Source organism: Schistocerca nitens, chromosome 2, assembly GCF_023898315.1.
Source record: "Schistocerca nitens isolate TAMUIC-IGC-003100 chromosome 2, iqSchNite1.1, whole genome shotgun sequence".
Lineage (NCBI taxonomy): Eukaryota > Metazoa > Arthropoda > Insecta > Orthoptera > Acrididae > Schistocerca > Schistocerca nitens.
Window position 1 is genome coordinate 1,073,235,621 of NC_064615.1, and position 18,276 is coordinate 1,073,253,896.

An 18,276-nucleotide genomic window follows, 5' to 3' on the forward strand; every position below is an offset into this window, starting at 1 on the left:
GTAACTTACCAGAGTTATTAACTGGGACAAAGATACTACATAGACACTGCTATCAACTGCAGCCAGCTAAAAATATGACAGACGTAATTCATACATCTTTACTGTTCCTTAAATGTGACAAGTTCGACACAACGCCGCACATATTATCTGTAACTTCAGCAGGTCTCTTAGGCTTGTATAAGATAAGCATATAACAGTGGTGTTTTCTTGACAAAATAAGAGAGATAGCGATTCTTCAGTCCGTACCAGCATATATCGTGAGCGAAAAGTTCAAAGATAAAAGTCTGACACGTGGCACTAAACATGTACCCTCGATGGTCTGATTATTCGTTCTGGATTGTTTTGCTCATGCAGTACGCCGGGAAATTATGATTGGCTTTAGCTATCTCTGTCACCGCAGTAAACACACAGAACAAAAAATTTGCGACAACAAAGAGACATCAGGCTATTCTGTGTAACACCGCCTTGACAAAGGCCTTGATTCGACGAGAAAGACAGCCCGCAAATTCGTTCATGTATATCCACCTGAAGCCATTAACTGCTTTTTCACTCAGTGGAGCTACCATATTGCAAAGATATTGATTTTATGTTTCACCTGCTGTTCCAAGTAGCCCTAAGCACTTTCTACGTGATTAAGATGGGAACGTCTTACATCCTTTTTAGTCCGATCATTTCTGCTCTGGAAGACAAAGAACAAAGTGCTCGGACTCAAAAGGAGGTTACGTAGGGATGTAGTCTTTCACCACTGCTGTTCAGTCTGTTCATCGAAGAAGCAACGACGGAAATAAAGGAAGGATTCAAGAATGGAGGTAAAATTCAGAGCGAAGGAAACAAATCATAAGATTCGCTGATATCATTGCTATCGTCAATGAATATCAAGATTTACAGGGTCAGTTGAATGAAATGAATGTTGTATTGAGTACAGTATATGGACAGAGTAAATCGATTAAAGACAAAAGTAATGAGAAGTGCCAGAAGTGAGAACAGCGAGAAATTTAACATCAGAATTGTGGATCTTGATGTAGACGAAGTTAAGGAACTCTGCTACCTAGGCAGATGGACGGTACATTGAGGGCGTAAAAATCAGAATAGCACTATGAAAAAGTACATTCCTCGCGAAGAGAAATCTACTAACGTCAAACATAGTCCGTAATTATAGGAAGAAATTTCGTACGTTTGGAGCACGCTTCTGATTTGGTAGTTTACATGTAATTATTCATATAGCGCCATCCTATATATTTTATTCATAGTTTTATGTTCTAATAGTACTCCCCGGGTTTATTAACATAGTGAATGGGTAACTGAGATGCTGTTTTCATAATTCGTATTACTATTTGCAGAATGCATATGTAATTCCACGTGTCGCCTACAGTCAAGACAGGAACTGAATTAACTGTTCATTTTGGTTTGTGAGAAGCTGTATTTTTCCGTTTATTCGGCACAGCAACCTAGCAGAGAGAGAGAGAGAGAGAGACAGGGGAGGAACACAAGCGTTCGATCTTCGCCACAGCTATAAACATGCAGCTCTATGTGGTCTTCAGGCCCGATGGAGCCCGGAGCATTAACCCAGGGCCCTATAAGCAGCTCGAGATTTTGACGAACTAGCGCGCTAAGCGGACGGAATTTGGCACGATATCCCTCAGGAGGACATCGAAAAACTCTATCAATCAATAACCGCTTGTATAATGGTTAGAGGTGGACCAACGCGTTACTGACTTGCTCGATTTCTGAATCCAATTTTTCGGAAATTGTAATCGTTTGTTTGCCTATACATGTACATCACATTGAAACGTCCCCTTAGAACAATTTATACACGACTGTGCTTAAGCTGACGCACAATATTTTTAGCGCAACGCAATCTAACTTTCAATAATCTCTGCAAGAGAATGGCCCTGACTAACATTAACCTGTACTTTGCACAAATCACTTACCTCACAAAAATCTTGGTTACTCCCACTACTGCAATCAGCCAGCGCCACTACTGCCAGCTAAATAAAAGATTCAAACTATGGAAGGCACTAACTACTGATAGGGATAGTTAGCAAATGAAAGATATTAATAGAGAACAAACAATGTATTTACCTTGATATCATCATATATATATATATATATATATATATATATATATATATATATATATATATATATATATATATATAGAGCAGTTCATGACAAATTTCAAAACTCTGCCATCTCTCTCCCCACATCCACCACTGCTGGCGGCTCACCTCCAACCCTCCAACTGCGCAACGCTACGCGCTGTTCCCAGCCAGCTGCCTAACACTACAATGGCGAGTATTACAACAATGCAAAGCAGCCACAGACTGCACACAGCACAGCCAGTGATTTTCATACAGAGGTGGCGTTACCAAAAAAAAACCTAAACAGCCTACTTACATAGCCCCCATGCTCCCCACAAAAAAATTTTACAAATTGGTTTGGGCAGTGGCCAATACAGATTTGAAAATTTTTTTCATAATTACAATAACAAAGAAATCAAATGCACACACTTATTGATACAATGTTGGTCAAAAGTTAAACTTTCTCACAGTCCATAAAGACAGTCCTAATCGTTCATCACAGTAAAATATCAGTGTTTTTCTCAAAGTCTGAGCAGTAAAAGAAAATGCACACGGAATTAGTGGATTTCCATGCAGTCTTGAAGAAGTAGCGTTGTCCTTCCAACGGAAAGACAGTGCTGACTCTTGACATACTGACAGGTAATGGGCCACAACAGAGCAAACCCACAGCGGAGTCAGTCGAAGTTTTGAAGAATATTGGTAGGTAGGTCATCACACAGCAGACCCACTGTAGTCCTGGTAGAGATTACGGTATTGGTGGGTCACCAGAGGTGCAGACCCACTGCAGTCCTTGTAGAAATAATGGTACTGGTGGGTCATCAAAGATGTAGACCCACTGTAGTCCTTGTAGAGCTAATGGTACTGGTCATCAAAGATGCAGACCCACTGTAGTCCTTGTAGAGATGGCCAGCAGCCATCTGTTGTGACTATGCAGGTGCACAATCACCATTGAAGAGTCTTGCGGATAATAGAGCAAGTCCATAACCACCACTTGTGCACTCACAAAGTTTTTGGAATTGTCCTTAGAACCAGCAATGCTGTTATCCAGTCCCTTGCTGAATTATTAACACACGTGCAAACACTAACAGTCCCTACTTCTCACATATTGTCCATATACTATGACCAACATAAACGTGTGCAGTGAAATGTAACTTACAAGTTAGTAATTTGATGACCTGGTGTCAATTACAATTTTATAACATAAGAATACAATTACAAAGGTACAAAATACATCATTATAGAACATAACAATACACAGAACATTTGTAATACAGGCTTTACAAAAGAATCGAAATAACATATACGTCGGTGTTACAGGAATTATGACATGAGTACATACATAAAAGATCAGAATAACTTTCGAAACATCAACTTCACACATGAGCATTAAAAAAAACAGAATGAATAATGTCTAAACATCTTTACAAAGAAAATAACATATTATTAATGCCAATTATATTTGAGGATAACAGTATTCCTCATCATAGTGAATGTAGCTTAGTATTAGAAGAAGAAAAAATTTTATGAAACTACACAGAGACAGGAAGAAAACAAATACACAAGGGTACACAAACACATAGCGGAATAATACAAGGAAAGGACAGGGTTTGTTTTACTGCAGTATTTTGCAAACGAAACCTTCTTTACTTCTTGGAGATCTCCCTTCATTCATCATCATTGCCAAAAAGTCCTATCTAAACCTCCTTCCTGTATTCTATTCATATTTCTTTCAAAATAATTATTTCTCATTGTACAATACTCATTTTGGCCCAAATCTTTTTTTTATATACCTTGTCAATGCATTGCTTCCAATTCATCATAGTTAGTTTCTTATATAGTCTACCCCCTCTTAACCTAACTTAAATCTACTGAGCTCAGATTCTAAACTAAGGGACAAGGCAATGCAGCAGCACAAAACAATTAACACAAACAGCAATGACAAAAAAATGGAAATTTGCAAAGCAACCTACAGTAAATCTAAATTACCAAGCAATTCAACATTACAACTAATATGAGCCAATGTGCAGCAACAAGAAAAATAAATCAGTAGTAAAACTGGCTTAAAAGAATAATACAAAGTGAAATTTAGTAGCACTATGCATGGCAAACAGCAGCAGCAAAAAAAAACTTGTCTCTAAACATCACATAGCTCAAGCAGAAAAAATATTACACTAAAAATGGCCATGTCTAATACCTATGTCACATCTTAACACTAGAGTGATGCATCACGATAACTTACTCTACCAAAAGAAATTACCAAGTAGTTGAAAAGAAAATTATGTATGCAGTTCCTGTTACTAGTCCCTTCTTATTGTTCTTTCCATTCCAAGAGCTCCTTTTTCGAAGAATGTGGATCATAAAGTAATTATTTAATAGATCTGTTGACAGAAAGTGTTCACATTAGCAAATGCATTTAATTTTATTTTATGAAACCAATGCTGCAAGACCGCTGGAAACCAGATATCAAATGAAATAAGCAATTACGCAAACCAAAGCACAAAAATATCATTCAATAGTCATGTGACATTTCATAAGTTAGTAGAAATTCTCTCAACTCTCGTAGAAAGACGCTTGTCAGAATCAGGTGTGCAGATGTAAAATTATTTCTCGTCATTTCATTAGGCATTCCTGTAAATATCATAAATTAAGAGCTCCACAGTGTCAACATATGTTTTCAAGTTCGACTGTGTCGTTTTTGCGATGCTTTCTACAAAGGAACGTCAATAGCGAGGATAATGGCCTCCCTTTTTTTTTCTACCTGTGCCGCTGAAAAGGGCTCGCAATAATGGCTTTTTCTCCAGGCGTCTGACACAGCTGGGTGCCCGCGACGCATTACGTGCAGGTGGTCACTTAACTTTCGTACGGAAATATTTACGACAGCAGTTTCCGCTACAGTGACAGTCTCATATAAAAAATTTCACAGGTCAAGAATTAGCGTTACAAATCTGTAGAAACAAAATCTTATTGATATAACAGTGTCCAAAAAATTTTCGTCGGCATTGTGATACATTCACGCATTTACACACATTTAATAACTCTTAAAGTAAGATTCTTGGTTTCCAACATCCTTTTTCACAAACCTAACCACTACTCATTACTCCTTACCTTATTACACATATATATATTCGTCGACGCTTCTTTAATATTTCATTATATGAAATTTGTAGCATAATCAAATTCCTCATATAGCATCAGCTTCTTGACCATAAACATACCTCAGCAGCATAATACACATCATCGTCGTAAAAACAACATCATAACACCTCAGTCAACTCTCAAAATCGTCGTAGCTTCCTCCAATAGTTTCAAAACCTAAAAAAATTCTCTGCTCATTTCAATAGTGTCATCAACCTCAAACTACTTTAAAAATCATGATCCCATACCAAATACATCATTCAAAGCTCTCATAGTATCACAATGGTTCCGAAAAAATATGAACAGTTCACAAAGTACTAACAAAATACAATTTCATAAGTGTGAAGTTATCCAACGGTGTAATTACGTAAACATGTGTCACTGATGTAGTAAAAAAGTTTGTCTCTCTCAGTTAAATGATCAGATAGCTGTGTATTTTGTGTTGGAGAAATATGGTACCGATGTGTAAAGTTGTTTAAGCAAATACCATATTAGCTAGGGCTCCTTGTGCTTGCCAAACACATGGTACACAAAGTAAGTGTGTACCCCCCTGAGGATTAATGTAATTATACCCTCAGGTGTTACAGATTACAGCAATGGAATGAAATGTATCACGGAAAACCCTTGTATCATTGCACTTCAAATATCTTAAAAAAATGTTTTAAGTGCGAAATTAATCACTCAAATACGTGTACTGTAGCGCTAAACTGTGCGTCATGTTGTAAGATAATCTCTGTGGAAGTCTCGTATTTATCGTCCTCCGAAAGCTAAGTTCTGCAGAAGTCAATGTACTTACCTCATGATAAACAAAAGTGAAATGCTTTGTGTATAGATATCGTAGTTATTACGCTTATTGTTGTGATGACGAAAGTACTGTACTGTAACGTATTATTGTACCACGAAAAAGGCTGTCTCATTGTTGCTATACCACAAGAGTTACTACTAAAACATGTTTTTCTTTCCAGAAGAATTCAGAAAGCTGTACAGATATAAAACAGATACACCGCAAAAGCAACATTGTAAATTGTCACTCATTAGTAGCGTCGTGATAAAACCGTGTAGTTGTCACATAAACTAACCACTGTGTCGTCTGGTATCTCACAGAAAGTACTTTAAATCCAGAATGTATTTTCAAGTAAACCAAAATTAAAATCTCATTAGTAGTACTGGTAAATGTTCTAAGTATGTGAGCCTTATAGTCATTACGTAATCGTGCAACTAACAAGCAAGAATGTACAAATACAACACTGTGTCGTCTGTTCACTATAACAATGCAATCGTAATTTCTGTTTAAAAATGGGCCGGCCGAAGTGGCCGTGCGGTTAAAGGCGCTGCAGTCTGGAACCGCAAGACCGCTACGGTCGCAGGTTCGAATCCTGCCTCGGGCATGGATGTTTGTGATGTCCTTAGGTTAGTTAGGTTTAACTAGTTCTAAGTTCTAGGGGACTAATGACCTCAGCAGTTGAGTCCCATAGTGCTCAGAGCCATTTGAACCATTTGTTTAAAAATGTTCCCTAGGTTCTAGACTGGATATTTAACTTCAAACATTGTTGCATGGTAACAGTTTCTAAGTCTGACAATGCATACTAGTAATGCACAGTGAAAAATTTTATGGCGAAGACTAAGTTAAAAAGGAGATTATCTTTCAATAAAAGGTTTTACATGTGAAGTGTGGTGCAATCCTTTACTCTTCATAGTACTCAGAGTTTGAACTTGAATGCAATTATCATGTGGTATACGTCGGTAATGAATAGTGGAATTTTTCTCAAGGTTAGCGTCTATGTTATTTTTCTCTGGGCCAGCCGGCGCAAGCGGCTGCCTGCGGTGCGAGTCATTGTCTGTCTCTTTGTTGGCGTGCATCGTTATTGGGATTAGGAGACCTAACTTCCACAAATTCGCCTTGCCGAGAGGGCCCAGCTCTGTTAGAATCCCGCCAGTTCTGATGAAATTCACGTCTGTCGTTATGATTATCTCTTCTGTCGTCATGTCGGTAGATTTCATAATTTCTTTCTTGTCGGTCATGTGGTGGAGAATTTCTTCCTGAATCGTACCTGCGCGCTGGACCGTTGCGTCTGAAATTATTCTGTCTCCCTTGATAATAATAGTTCTGGTTACCATATTGTCTGATTCTGTGGTTGTCTCTGTCACATTCATTACTACGAAAATGCGATCTTTCTCTGTAACTATTACTCTGCCAGTGGTTGTCATATGGGTGGTGTCTGTTTTGGTCACGATTTACGTTGTAAGAATAGCCTTGTCGTGTCCAGTTATTATTTCTTTCATCGCGGAATTGCGACGGATGTAATCTGTAATTGTTGTGCTCGTGCGTTCCGCGATTGTCAGTGTCAATTTCCAGTTCTTGTAAGAGTCCTTGAAAAGCTTCAATGTCGTCTTTGCAACGTCCTGCCAAAATAATATGTCGTAAATGTTCAGGCAGTTTGATTAAGCAAATGCGGATGAGTTCTGAGGGGCTGTATGGGTTTGAAAGATACTGATTCTTGTGTAACATGTCTTCAAAATATTTCACAAGACTGGAAAATTTAGATTGTTCGAAATGTTTCATCATTATGATGCTATGTTTTACTCGGTCTTGTGTGGCTTGAGACCAATATGCTGAGAGGAAGGCATGGTAAAATTCTCCTTCACTGTGGCAATCGTGAATGACCGATCGCATTCTTACAGCTGGTTCATTCTCTAAATAGCCACACATAAATTCTAATCTGTGCTCTAATGACCAGTTGGGAGGAAAACAATGAGAGAATTGATGAAGCCACGCTTGTGGATGAATGTCGTTGGCAGAATTCTTAAACGTTTTGAATTTACGTGTAGTAATGAACAGCTTATAGTCAAAATCATCGTGTCGGCGAGTCGCATGTCGGTCATTGTTACGTCGTGTCGGCGGTTCAATCTCAAAATTCGGTGCACATTGCCAATTTCTTTCATAATTTCCGAAATGCGCTGTGTTATTATTTTCCGGCTGTTCCGTATTTCTATGTCCCTGTTCCCGTACTGGGGCGCGAGTGTCCTCTGAAATATGTAAATCTTGTATTACCTGCGTCAACCGATCTTGTACTTCCCGGATTTCTCTTTTGTACTGTGTATTGATTTGATTTTGATTTTGTTTGAATTTTCTAATTTGTTCATACTCTTCTGTGTCAGTGAAGGCTACAGGTCTTGTGTCATTCAGATCATCATCTACCTTTGTAGATAAGTTAGTGACCTGATCCGAAAGTCCGGCTACTTTCTCCAATAGTGAACACATTTCCTCAGTGTGTTTTTCTGAACCAAGTTTCAGAGTGTCCATTTGTGTTGAAATCGAATCTACTGTGTCCTTCAAGTTTTCCTGAGTTTTTGCAAGTTGCGTAACCGAATCGGTAGATGCAACTGAGTCAAATTTAGCTTGCAAGGTCTTATGATTTTCATGAACAGTAGTTTGCAGTTGTTTTATGGCTGCTTCATGATTCTGTAGTGCATTTTCATGACGCGAAAAAATAGGTTGGAAATGCTCATAAATTTGTGTTTTTACGTCATTACAGACTTTTTGACATTTCGATTCAATGTGATGTAACTCAGTAGTTAAATCCTCACGTGTTTGTTCAAGAGTTTGCTCCAATGAGTATAACTTTTGAAGATTTTGTTCCATTGCGTCTAACGGTTGCTGTGTTTGTCTCTGGTATTGTTCCACTGTGTCTAACTTTCGAAGATTTTGTTCCATTGTGTCTAACTTTTGAAGCTTTTGTTGTGTTTGTCCCATTTGTTGTATTAATTGTAATAACAATGCACTGGTGTCTGCAACATGTTCCTCAGTGCTTTTCAGCAGTGAATTTGCACGGGAAACATTCACATTTTGACAAGCAGAAAATGTGTCTTGACTTATTTGAGAAAACGGTGAGGATCCAAAACCTGAATCTACAGTATTTGCGAGATCGTATCGTGTCATTTCGGATTCCTGAGCCGAGCTATTGCCGACCGATCGATCGATAATGCTTCCCTGCTCACTAATTGTTTCACTGCCTACGCCATTGTTTGCCGCCCGCTCCATTTCCCTATGCACAGTTACCAAATTACTACTTTGAACAACAGTTAATTCATTACTCGGTGGCGCTAACACACTGCTTTCGTTTTCACTGTCATTTCTCAGTTTACTTTGAAGCCTAGTATTACGATTTTCACACGCCATTATTGTCACAGTATTTCACACGACAACAGAGAAAAACACAATTTGAAGAGCAAAAATAAGAGAACACATTAACATAACACTGAAAATAATATCTAGTTAATTGCAGCTGCGAAATACTTGGTGCAAATCTACATGCATGCCACACCTGTTTTACTGTACAACAATGAAAGACTGCAACTACAAAGGAGATTCTCTCTACAATTACGCGCTAGCAATAAACAAAATCTACACTAATTACACAAACTACAAGAAAAAAATCAGAAGATTCCAGTGAGGTATCCTAGGCTAAGGGTCGACATATGAAACGTCCCCTTAGAACAATTTATACACGACTGTGCTTAAACTGACGCACAATATTTTTAGCGCAACGCAATCTGACTTTCAATAATCTCTACAAGAGAATGGCCCTGACTAACATTAACCTGTACTTTTCACAAATCACTTACCTCACAAAAATCTTGGTTACTCCCACTACTGCAATACAGCCTGCGCCACTACTGCCAGCTACATAAAAGATTCAAACTATGGAAGGCACTAACTACTGATAGGGATAGTTAGCAAATGAAAGATATTAATAGAGAACAAACAATGTATTTACCTTGATATATATATAATTTCAAAACTCCGCCATCTCTCTCCCCACATCCACCACTGCTGGCGGCTCACCTCCAACTGCGCAACGCTACGCGCTGTTCCCAGCCAGCTGCCTAACACTACAATGGCGAGTATTACAACAATGCAAAGCAGCCACAGACTGCACACAGCACAGCCAGTGATTTTCATACAGAGGTGGCGTTACCAAAAAAAAACCTAAACAGCCTACTTACAACATCTATTGATTGCCGAAAAAAAGCAGCACTCCGTCTTCAGGCCACGAGTGCCCATCGGCACCATCCGACCGCCATGTCATCCTCAGTTGAGGATGCGGATAGGAGGGGCGTGTGGTCAGCACACTGCTCTCCCAGTCGTTATGACTTTTTTTTCACCGGAGCCGCTACTATTCGGTCGAGTAGCTCCTCAATTGGCATCACAAGGCTGAGGGCACCCCGAAGAATGGCAACAGCCCATGGCGGCCTGGATGGTCACCCATCCAAGTGCCGGCCACGCCCGACAGCGCTTAACTACGGTTATCTCACGTGAACCATTGTATCCACTGCGGCAAGGCAGTTGCCATCGATTGTCGACCAGATCGGTTATTTCCTTAGTGTTGACTCTTTTTTTTTTCTTATAGTGTGAGATTATGGAGTCAAGATATGACACTTTCAGCACAATTTCAGTAAACAGATGTAGTGACATTCCCTCTCCGCAATAAATGCAGAAAGTGGCCACTTACCTTACAACAGAATAACTGAAATCCACAAAAATTACTATAACTCCGATGAGCGGCACAGCAGACGGGGTGACTGGACCCTCCATGGGGGAAGAAGTCGAGGTATTCCCCGCACGATGCTGGTACCTCGTAGCACATCGGACCCCACAGCCGCTTTGCCTGCCATGACCACTTTGTCCGGCTATGCCCTAGCCCTGTTTCTCTGCAGCCTTCCACAATACGAGCTCCACATCTTGGGTCGAGGTTCAATGCACAAGAGCTTATAAACACACCACAAGCAAAGGTGTAGCGGAGAATATGTTTGCCACAGAATTGGTCCTCCTCTCCCCTATTTATCATTTAGAAGCTGCTGCGTACTTAAACTGGAACAAGGAGCAGCTCCATCGTTCTGAAGAAGTCACATCTATTCTTTGTGTCCGTATTCCGGAAGGCTGCTGACAAATATGAAATACAAATAAATGTCACCGTATTGTTATTAAAATATTGTGTTCTATGGCTGTTCTCTTTCTTCACCAGGCATGGGAATTAAATGACGCCAAAGGAAAGTTATATCCCCGCTACTGTGATGTCAGCAATGAAGAAAGCGTTGTATCTGCGTTCAAGTGGACTCTAGACAACCTGGGAGGTGTCGATATTCTCATCAACAACGCTGGCGTCTTCTTTGATGCAAGCCTAACTGGTGAGTAGAAAAAACTATCGAAACTACCTTTGAAGAAATTACTATAAGATATGATACTGTTAACTGATTCAAAAAGAGAAATGTATTCAACCGTAGTTACGCATACTAATTTCAGATTAAGCGACTATACACAAATCCTTTCGCACGCTTTTTATTTTTTTCTACTTTTACTTGTTGTTTCTTTCAAGTTTTGATACATCCGATAAACAATGCACGGATAAAAAGCAGTGTGACACAGTATGTGTCTGGAATGTGTACCATTACCAATCACAGACAGATTTTTGTGGAAGCACATCAAGAGTTGGAAAATACCTAAATGGTATACATGAGGTCAAGCGTGGTAGGTAATGCATTTCAGCGGCTTACACTGCATCTGGAATTATTTCAATACACATCAAAAAAGTTTTGCATCATCTCGGTTCCGAGAGTTCCAGACCTTGTACATAAAATTGGAACATAGATCAACATAAACATCATTTCCGCACTTTTTCTTCCTCATGAAAACCACACATTGTATGTTGTACCACCGTATAGCGACACCTTCAGAGGTGGTGGTCCAGGTTGCTGTGCACACCGGTACCACTAATACCCAGTAGCACGTCCTCTTGCATTGATGCATCCCTGTATTCGTCGTGGGATACTATCCACAAGTTCATCAAGGCACTGGTGGTCCAGATTGTCCCACTCCTCAACGGCGATTCGGCGTAGATCCCTCAGAGTGGTTGGTGGGTCACGTCGTCCATAAACAGCCATTTTCAATCTCTCCCAGACATGTTCGATAGGGTTCATGTCTGGCGAACATGCTGGCCACTGTAGTCCAGCGATGTCGTTATCCTGAAGGAAGTCATTCACAAGATGCGCACGATGGGGGCGCGAATTGTCATCCATGAAGACGAAAGTCTAGCCAGTATGCTGTTGGTATGGTTGCACTATCGGTCGTAGGATGGCATTCACGTATCGTACAGCCGTTACGGCGCCTTACATGTCCACCATCGGCGTACGGTGGCCCCACATAATGGCACCCCAAAACATCGGGACAACTCCACGTTGTTGCACTCGCTGGACAGTGTGTCTAAGGCGTTGCCTCCAAACACTTCTCCAACGACTGTCTGGTTGAAGGCATATGCGAGACTCACCGGTGAAGTGCACATGATGCCAATCCTGAGCAGTACATTCGGCATGCTGTTGGGCCCATCTGCACTGCGCTGCATGGTATCGTGGTTGCAAAGATGGACCACACTATGGACGTGGGGAGTGAAGTTGCGCATCACGCAGTCTATTGCGCACAGTTTGAGTCGCAGCACGAACGTCTTGTGGCTGCACGAAAAGCATTATTCAACATGGTGGCGTTCCTGTCAGGGTTCCTCCGAGCCATAATCCGTAGGTAGCGGTCATCCACTGCAGTAGTAGCCCTTGGACGGCCTGAGCGAGGCATGTCATCGACAGTACCAGTCTCTCTATATCTCCTCCATCTCCGAAGAACACGCCTGGACACTTCCCTTGTTGAGAGCCATTACTGGCACAAAGTAACAATACGGACGCGATCGAACCGCTGTATTGACCGTCTGGGCATGGTTGAACTACAGACAACATGAGCCGTGTGCCTCCTTCCTAGTGGAATGATTGGAATTAATCTGCTGTCAGACCCCCTCCGTCTCTGCTCATGCGTGGTTGTTTTCATCTTTGGGTGGGTTTAGTAACATCTCTGAACAGTCAAAGGGACTCTGTCTGTGATACAATATCCACAGTCAACGTCTATCTTCAGGAGTTCTGGGAACCGGGTCGATGTAAAACTTTTTTTGATGTGTGTATTTGGAATGGACGAAACAGGAAGAAATATGAAGGAAAAGAACTTTATAACGTAGAAGACGCATCGCAACGTGTACCTTCCGGCCCCCTCCTGGTGTTTCTCTGCCATTATTCGGTGTGTTTTAAAGTATGGAATGCAGACTACAGCCGGCCGCGGTGGTCTAGCGGTTCTGGCGCTGCAGTCCGGAACCGCGGGACTGCTACGGTCGCAGGTTCGAATCCTGCCTCGGGCATGGGTGTATGTGATGTCCTTAGGTTAGTTAGGTTTAAGTAGTTCTAAGTTCTAGGGGACTTATGACCTAAGATGTTGAGTCCCATAGTGCTCAGAGCCATTTGAACCATTTTTTTTTTTTTTTTTTTTTTTTGCAGACTACACTGCCCAATCACATTAATGTGACCACCTGTCAAAAGTCAGAATAACCACGTTTTGGAGCGCAAACTGCTGTGAGAGATGCAGGAAAAGAAGTAGTGAGGTTCTGGATGTTAGCGACAGGGACGTGGAGCTGTGGCAATTCCAGTGCCGTGGCCACTTAAGCTAGGATTCTCGGTTGAGAATTCATAACGAGGATAGACCTATCGATGTGGTCCCACAGGTTCTCTGTTGGGATAAAATCCGGAGAGTTTGGTGGTCAAGAGAGTACGGCAGGCTCCTACTGGTCCTCTTCGAACCACGTAGGTATACTGCAAGCTATGTGACACGTTGCATTGTCCTGATGGTAGATGCTATCGTGCTGAGGGAAAACAAAGTGTATGTGGCGGTGGACATGGTTCCGAGGTATGGAGGATACTTGTGTCCATTCACTGATTGCAGATTGACGAGATCATCCAGGAAATGCCCTCTGCTCTGGACACTTCGGACTACTGTTACAGGGTCTCGTCCAGTACATGCTAACGGCCATCTGTCCGATGGAGAATAAAATGCGATTCATCCGAAAAGGCCATCTGTCATCACTCAGTGGGGTACTGACGGGGAAATTCCAGCCTCCGTTGCCGATGAGCAGCAGTTAGCTTGGGTGCATGAACCAGCCGCCTGCTGTGGAGCCTCATACGTTTGGTGAATGGTCGTTGAGGAGATACTGTCAGTAGCTCCTTGGATCATCTGGGTGGTTATTTTGCACTCTGCCTGCCCGTTACATATCCGCAACCATCTTTCAACCCTGTCGTATACGGCCCGTGGTGCACAACAGTTGCCTCCGCACCTGTTTTGGATAGCGCCGTTTAACTATGCACGGTGTACGTTAAATGCGGCCGCACGCGAACAGTTTACAAACTTGGCTGTTGCGGAAATGCTTCCACCCTTAGCCCGAAAGCCATTGGTTATGCACTTCTAGACGTTACATACATCGTTTTGTTTCCGTGTCCCTCTTACACGGTTTATATGTTCTCCACTGCCAGTTCTGCCACCTGCCGTCTATGGGTAATTACTGCACGTTTACGTAGCACATACACTACTGGCCATTAACATTGCTACACCACGAAGATGACGTGCTACAGACGCGGATTTAACCGACAGGAAGAAGATGCTGTGATATGCAATCATTAGCTCTTCAGAGCATTCACACAAGGTTGGCGCCGGTGGCGACACCTACAACGTGCTGACGTGAGGAAAGTTTCCAATCGATTTCTCATTCACAAACGGCAGCTGACTGCCGTTGCCTGGTGAAACGTTGTTGTGATGCCTCGTGTAAGGAGGAGAAATGCGTAACGGTTTGTGCAGCCACGTCTCGATCCCTGAGTCAACAGATGGGGACGTTTGTAAGACAACAACCATCTGCACGAACAGTTCGACGACGTTTGCAGCAGCATGGACTATTAGTTCAGAGACCATGGCTGCGATAACCCTTGACGCTGCATCACAGACAGGAGCGCCTGCGATGGTGTACTCAACGACGAACCTGGGTGCACGAATGGCAAAATGTCATTTTTTCGGATGAATCCACATTCTGTTAACAGCATCATGATGGTCACATCCTTGTTTGGCGACATCGCAGTGAACTGGCATTGGAAGCGTGTATTCGTCATCGCCATACTGGCTTATCACCCGGCGTGATGGTATGGTGTGCCATTGGTTACATGTCTCGGTCACCTCTTGTTCGCATTGACGACACTTTGAACAGTGGACGTTACATTTCAGATGTGTTACGACTCGTGGCTCTACCCTTCATTCGATCCCTGCGAAACCCTACATTTTAGCAGGATAATGCTCCACTGCATGTTGCAGGTCCCGTTCGGGCCTTTCTGGATACAGAAAATGTTCGACTGCTGCCCTGGCCAGCACATTCTCCAGATCTATCACCAATTGAAAAACGTCTGGCCAATGGTGGCCGAGCAACTGGCTCGTCACAATACGCCAGTCACTACTCTTGATGAACCGTGGTATCGTGTTGAAGCTGCGTTCGCAGCTCTACGTGTACGCGCCATCCAAGCTCTGTTTGACTTAATGCCCAGGCGTATCAAGGCCGTTATTACGGCCAGAGGTGGTTGTTATGGGTACTGATTTCTCAGGATCTATGCACCCAAATTGCGTGAAAATGTAATCAAATGGTTCAAATGGCTCTGAGCACTATGGGACTCAACTGCTGAGGTTATTAGTCCCCTAGAACTTAGAACTAGTTAAACCTAACTAACCTAAGGACATCACAAACATCCATGCCCGAGGCAGGATTCGAACCTGCGACCGTAGCGCTCTTGCGGTTCCAGACTGCAGCGCCTTTAACCGCACGGCCACTTCGGCCGGCAAAATGTAATCACATGTCGGTTCTTGTATAATACATTTGTCCAATGAATATTCGTCTATCATCTGCATTTCTTCTTGGTGTAGCAATTTTAATAGCCAGTAGTGCAGATGGTGGTCACACAATATGACTGAGCTGTGGAATATACAGACTTTGTACCCTTATGTTTAATCGATGTGGCTATTGTGTGTAATGGTTTTAAGATACAGAGGGAGTTTGTAAAACGTGTAACTACTCGTACTAACGACAGAGTGCGCAGGCTATTATCTTACTTGGCGATCCTCCTGGAAAAAACTTTCGTAATGTAACAGTTCTGATACTAAATATAACACTTCTGCGACTAGATGTAACTGGCTTTTCTCTTTTGATGCTGTCAATTGTCAGAATGAGCATTCTAAAGCATTCTGTCAGGGTGAAAATATTAAATAAATTAACTTTTCTCTCTTAACAACATGTGGGCAGGGTGGGTTCTTCCTTTTCTCGGGTGTGAGGTAGAATGAAACAGCATTTTTACATAAGATAACTTTTATTGAAAGTTTCGTACAACTGTATCTTACTGGATGTTCTGGTTCGGAGAACGGCAGCTGTGTCGTTTGCGTAGCCTTCTGCTGCGGCAGCGGCGGCGGCGGCTGCGTCTGATTACGCGTAGCGGTGTGTATCTCGTGTCGCCGTCTCGCCCAGCTGACTGGAGACGCGCAGCGCGAGGTGGCCGATTTAATTATTGCGAGCGAAGTCGTGCATCGGATGGTGTGATACCTTGAATGTGGCGTCCCAGTGTTTCTCTTCTCCAAGCGGCCGCGTGTGTTGTGCGTCGGCCAGCGGAGCGGCGCGGCGGGGGAAGGCCAGTGTCCCGGACTCGAACAACGGACTCCCGCTTGCCAGTCTTCGGCTTTCAGATCTTCATCCCAGCTCACAGGTGACTTTTGATGTGAGGCCGTCTCCTTCCCGTCCTCACGAGTCACCCGGGTACGTAAAAATCAGACTTCAAATACCTTTTAACTTCTGTCTTCTGGCGCCGAGGCTGCTGCTTGCTATTCCATTACAGCGGCGGACTTGGTGCGTCTGTGCATGATGTAGTCTCTTCTTGCATGACGGTCTTCAGCACCGAAACTGACTGAAAACTGCTGCTACGCTTCTTTACTTCTTCGTCTTCTTCGTCTCTCGTCTTCATCTCCGTCTCCGTCCTCGTCTTCGTCTCTCGGGCCCACTGCGTCTCGCGTATTTATTCACTTCAGTTTACTGGAGGTGAACGACTTCACGGTCATTGCCTCTTCTGTCACGTTGAGAAGCTTCCCGAAGAATCTTCTTAACGTCGGTCATTGGCTCTTGGAATGTAGGCGAGGGCCTTTGATCACATGTGACGACTGAGAAACACGTGAGCCGGTCATTGCCTCTTCTGTCACGTTGAAAAGCTTCTCGAAGAATCTTCTTAACGTCAGTCATTGGCTCTTGGGATGTAGGCGAGGGCCTTTGCTCACATGCGACAACTGAGAAACACGTGAGCCGGTCGGGCGATGCCCTGACGGCTGAATCGACAGCGCCCGCTTATGTGGAACTTGCTGACTTCACGGTCATAGTCTCTTCTGTTCTGCTGTTTTGCCCGCTGTTTGCCAGTATGTAACTCTCTAAACTAAACCAAGTTTTTCATTTATATTCTAATTTCTAGTTCACTTTGATTTCACTAATTTATTTACTTAAGTAGCACTCAACAGTAAGTACTGCAGTGACCTCCAGGCGTAACGAACATTTGCACTGAAACCAGAGTTTATGCCCTTCAGCTAGTAACGCAGAAAAACACTATTTAACACGTGAAAATAAAAATAAAATCATTGATTGCTTTGTTCGAAAGTTTTTTTACTATACAGGTAGAGAAACTAAAAAAAAGTGATGGTAAACACTGTCTGACGAAAAGAGTGCAGCGCACACAAGTGAAGGAGCAGAGTAAATGGAGGTTCAGTGTATGGGAGGGTATGTGGTGTTGTTGGGTCAAATTTACAAAGAACTTCCCAGAATGAGATCACTTACCAGTAAGAGCTGAACCGTATCTTGCCTGGATGCATGCACTGGTTCAGTTGGTAACACTGTCATAAAGGCACTGTATCCTCCCCTGAGGCAAACTGGCCCACAACTTTTGTAAAAGGTCCTTGATACTCTCGATACTCGCAATGGGACAGAATTTAAACCTGAGGCAGTCCCACGCATGTCCTAACGACGACAGGTCTTGGGATCTTGCTGGCCTCAGCACAACACAATTCATAGGGTGTTGTCCCATGTGTCGACGAGCAGTGCGCCGTTGGAAAATGGCAGCACTATACTGTCCCACAAGA

General features: G+C 42.6%; 1 protein-coding gene across 1 annotated transcript in view; it reads left to right on the forward strand.

Annotated features, from left to right (window-relative positions):
• LOC126237463 (dehydrogenase/reductase SDR family member 11-like) overlaps window positions 1–18,276 on the forward strand; it is a 119,789-nt gene that overhangs the window by 16,710 nt on the left and 84,803 nt on the right. Inside the window, exon 2 of the mRNA XM_049947601.1 lies at window positions 11,243–11,405. Coding sequence (XP_049803558.1) covers window positions 11,243–11,405 — 163 coding nt within the window. The remainder of the gene's footprint in view (window positions 1–11,242; window positions 11,406–18,276) is intronic.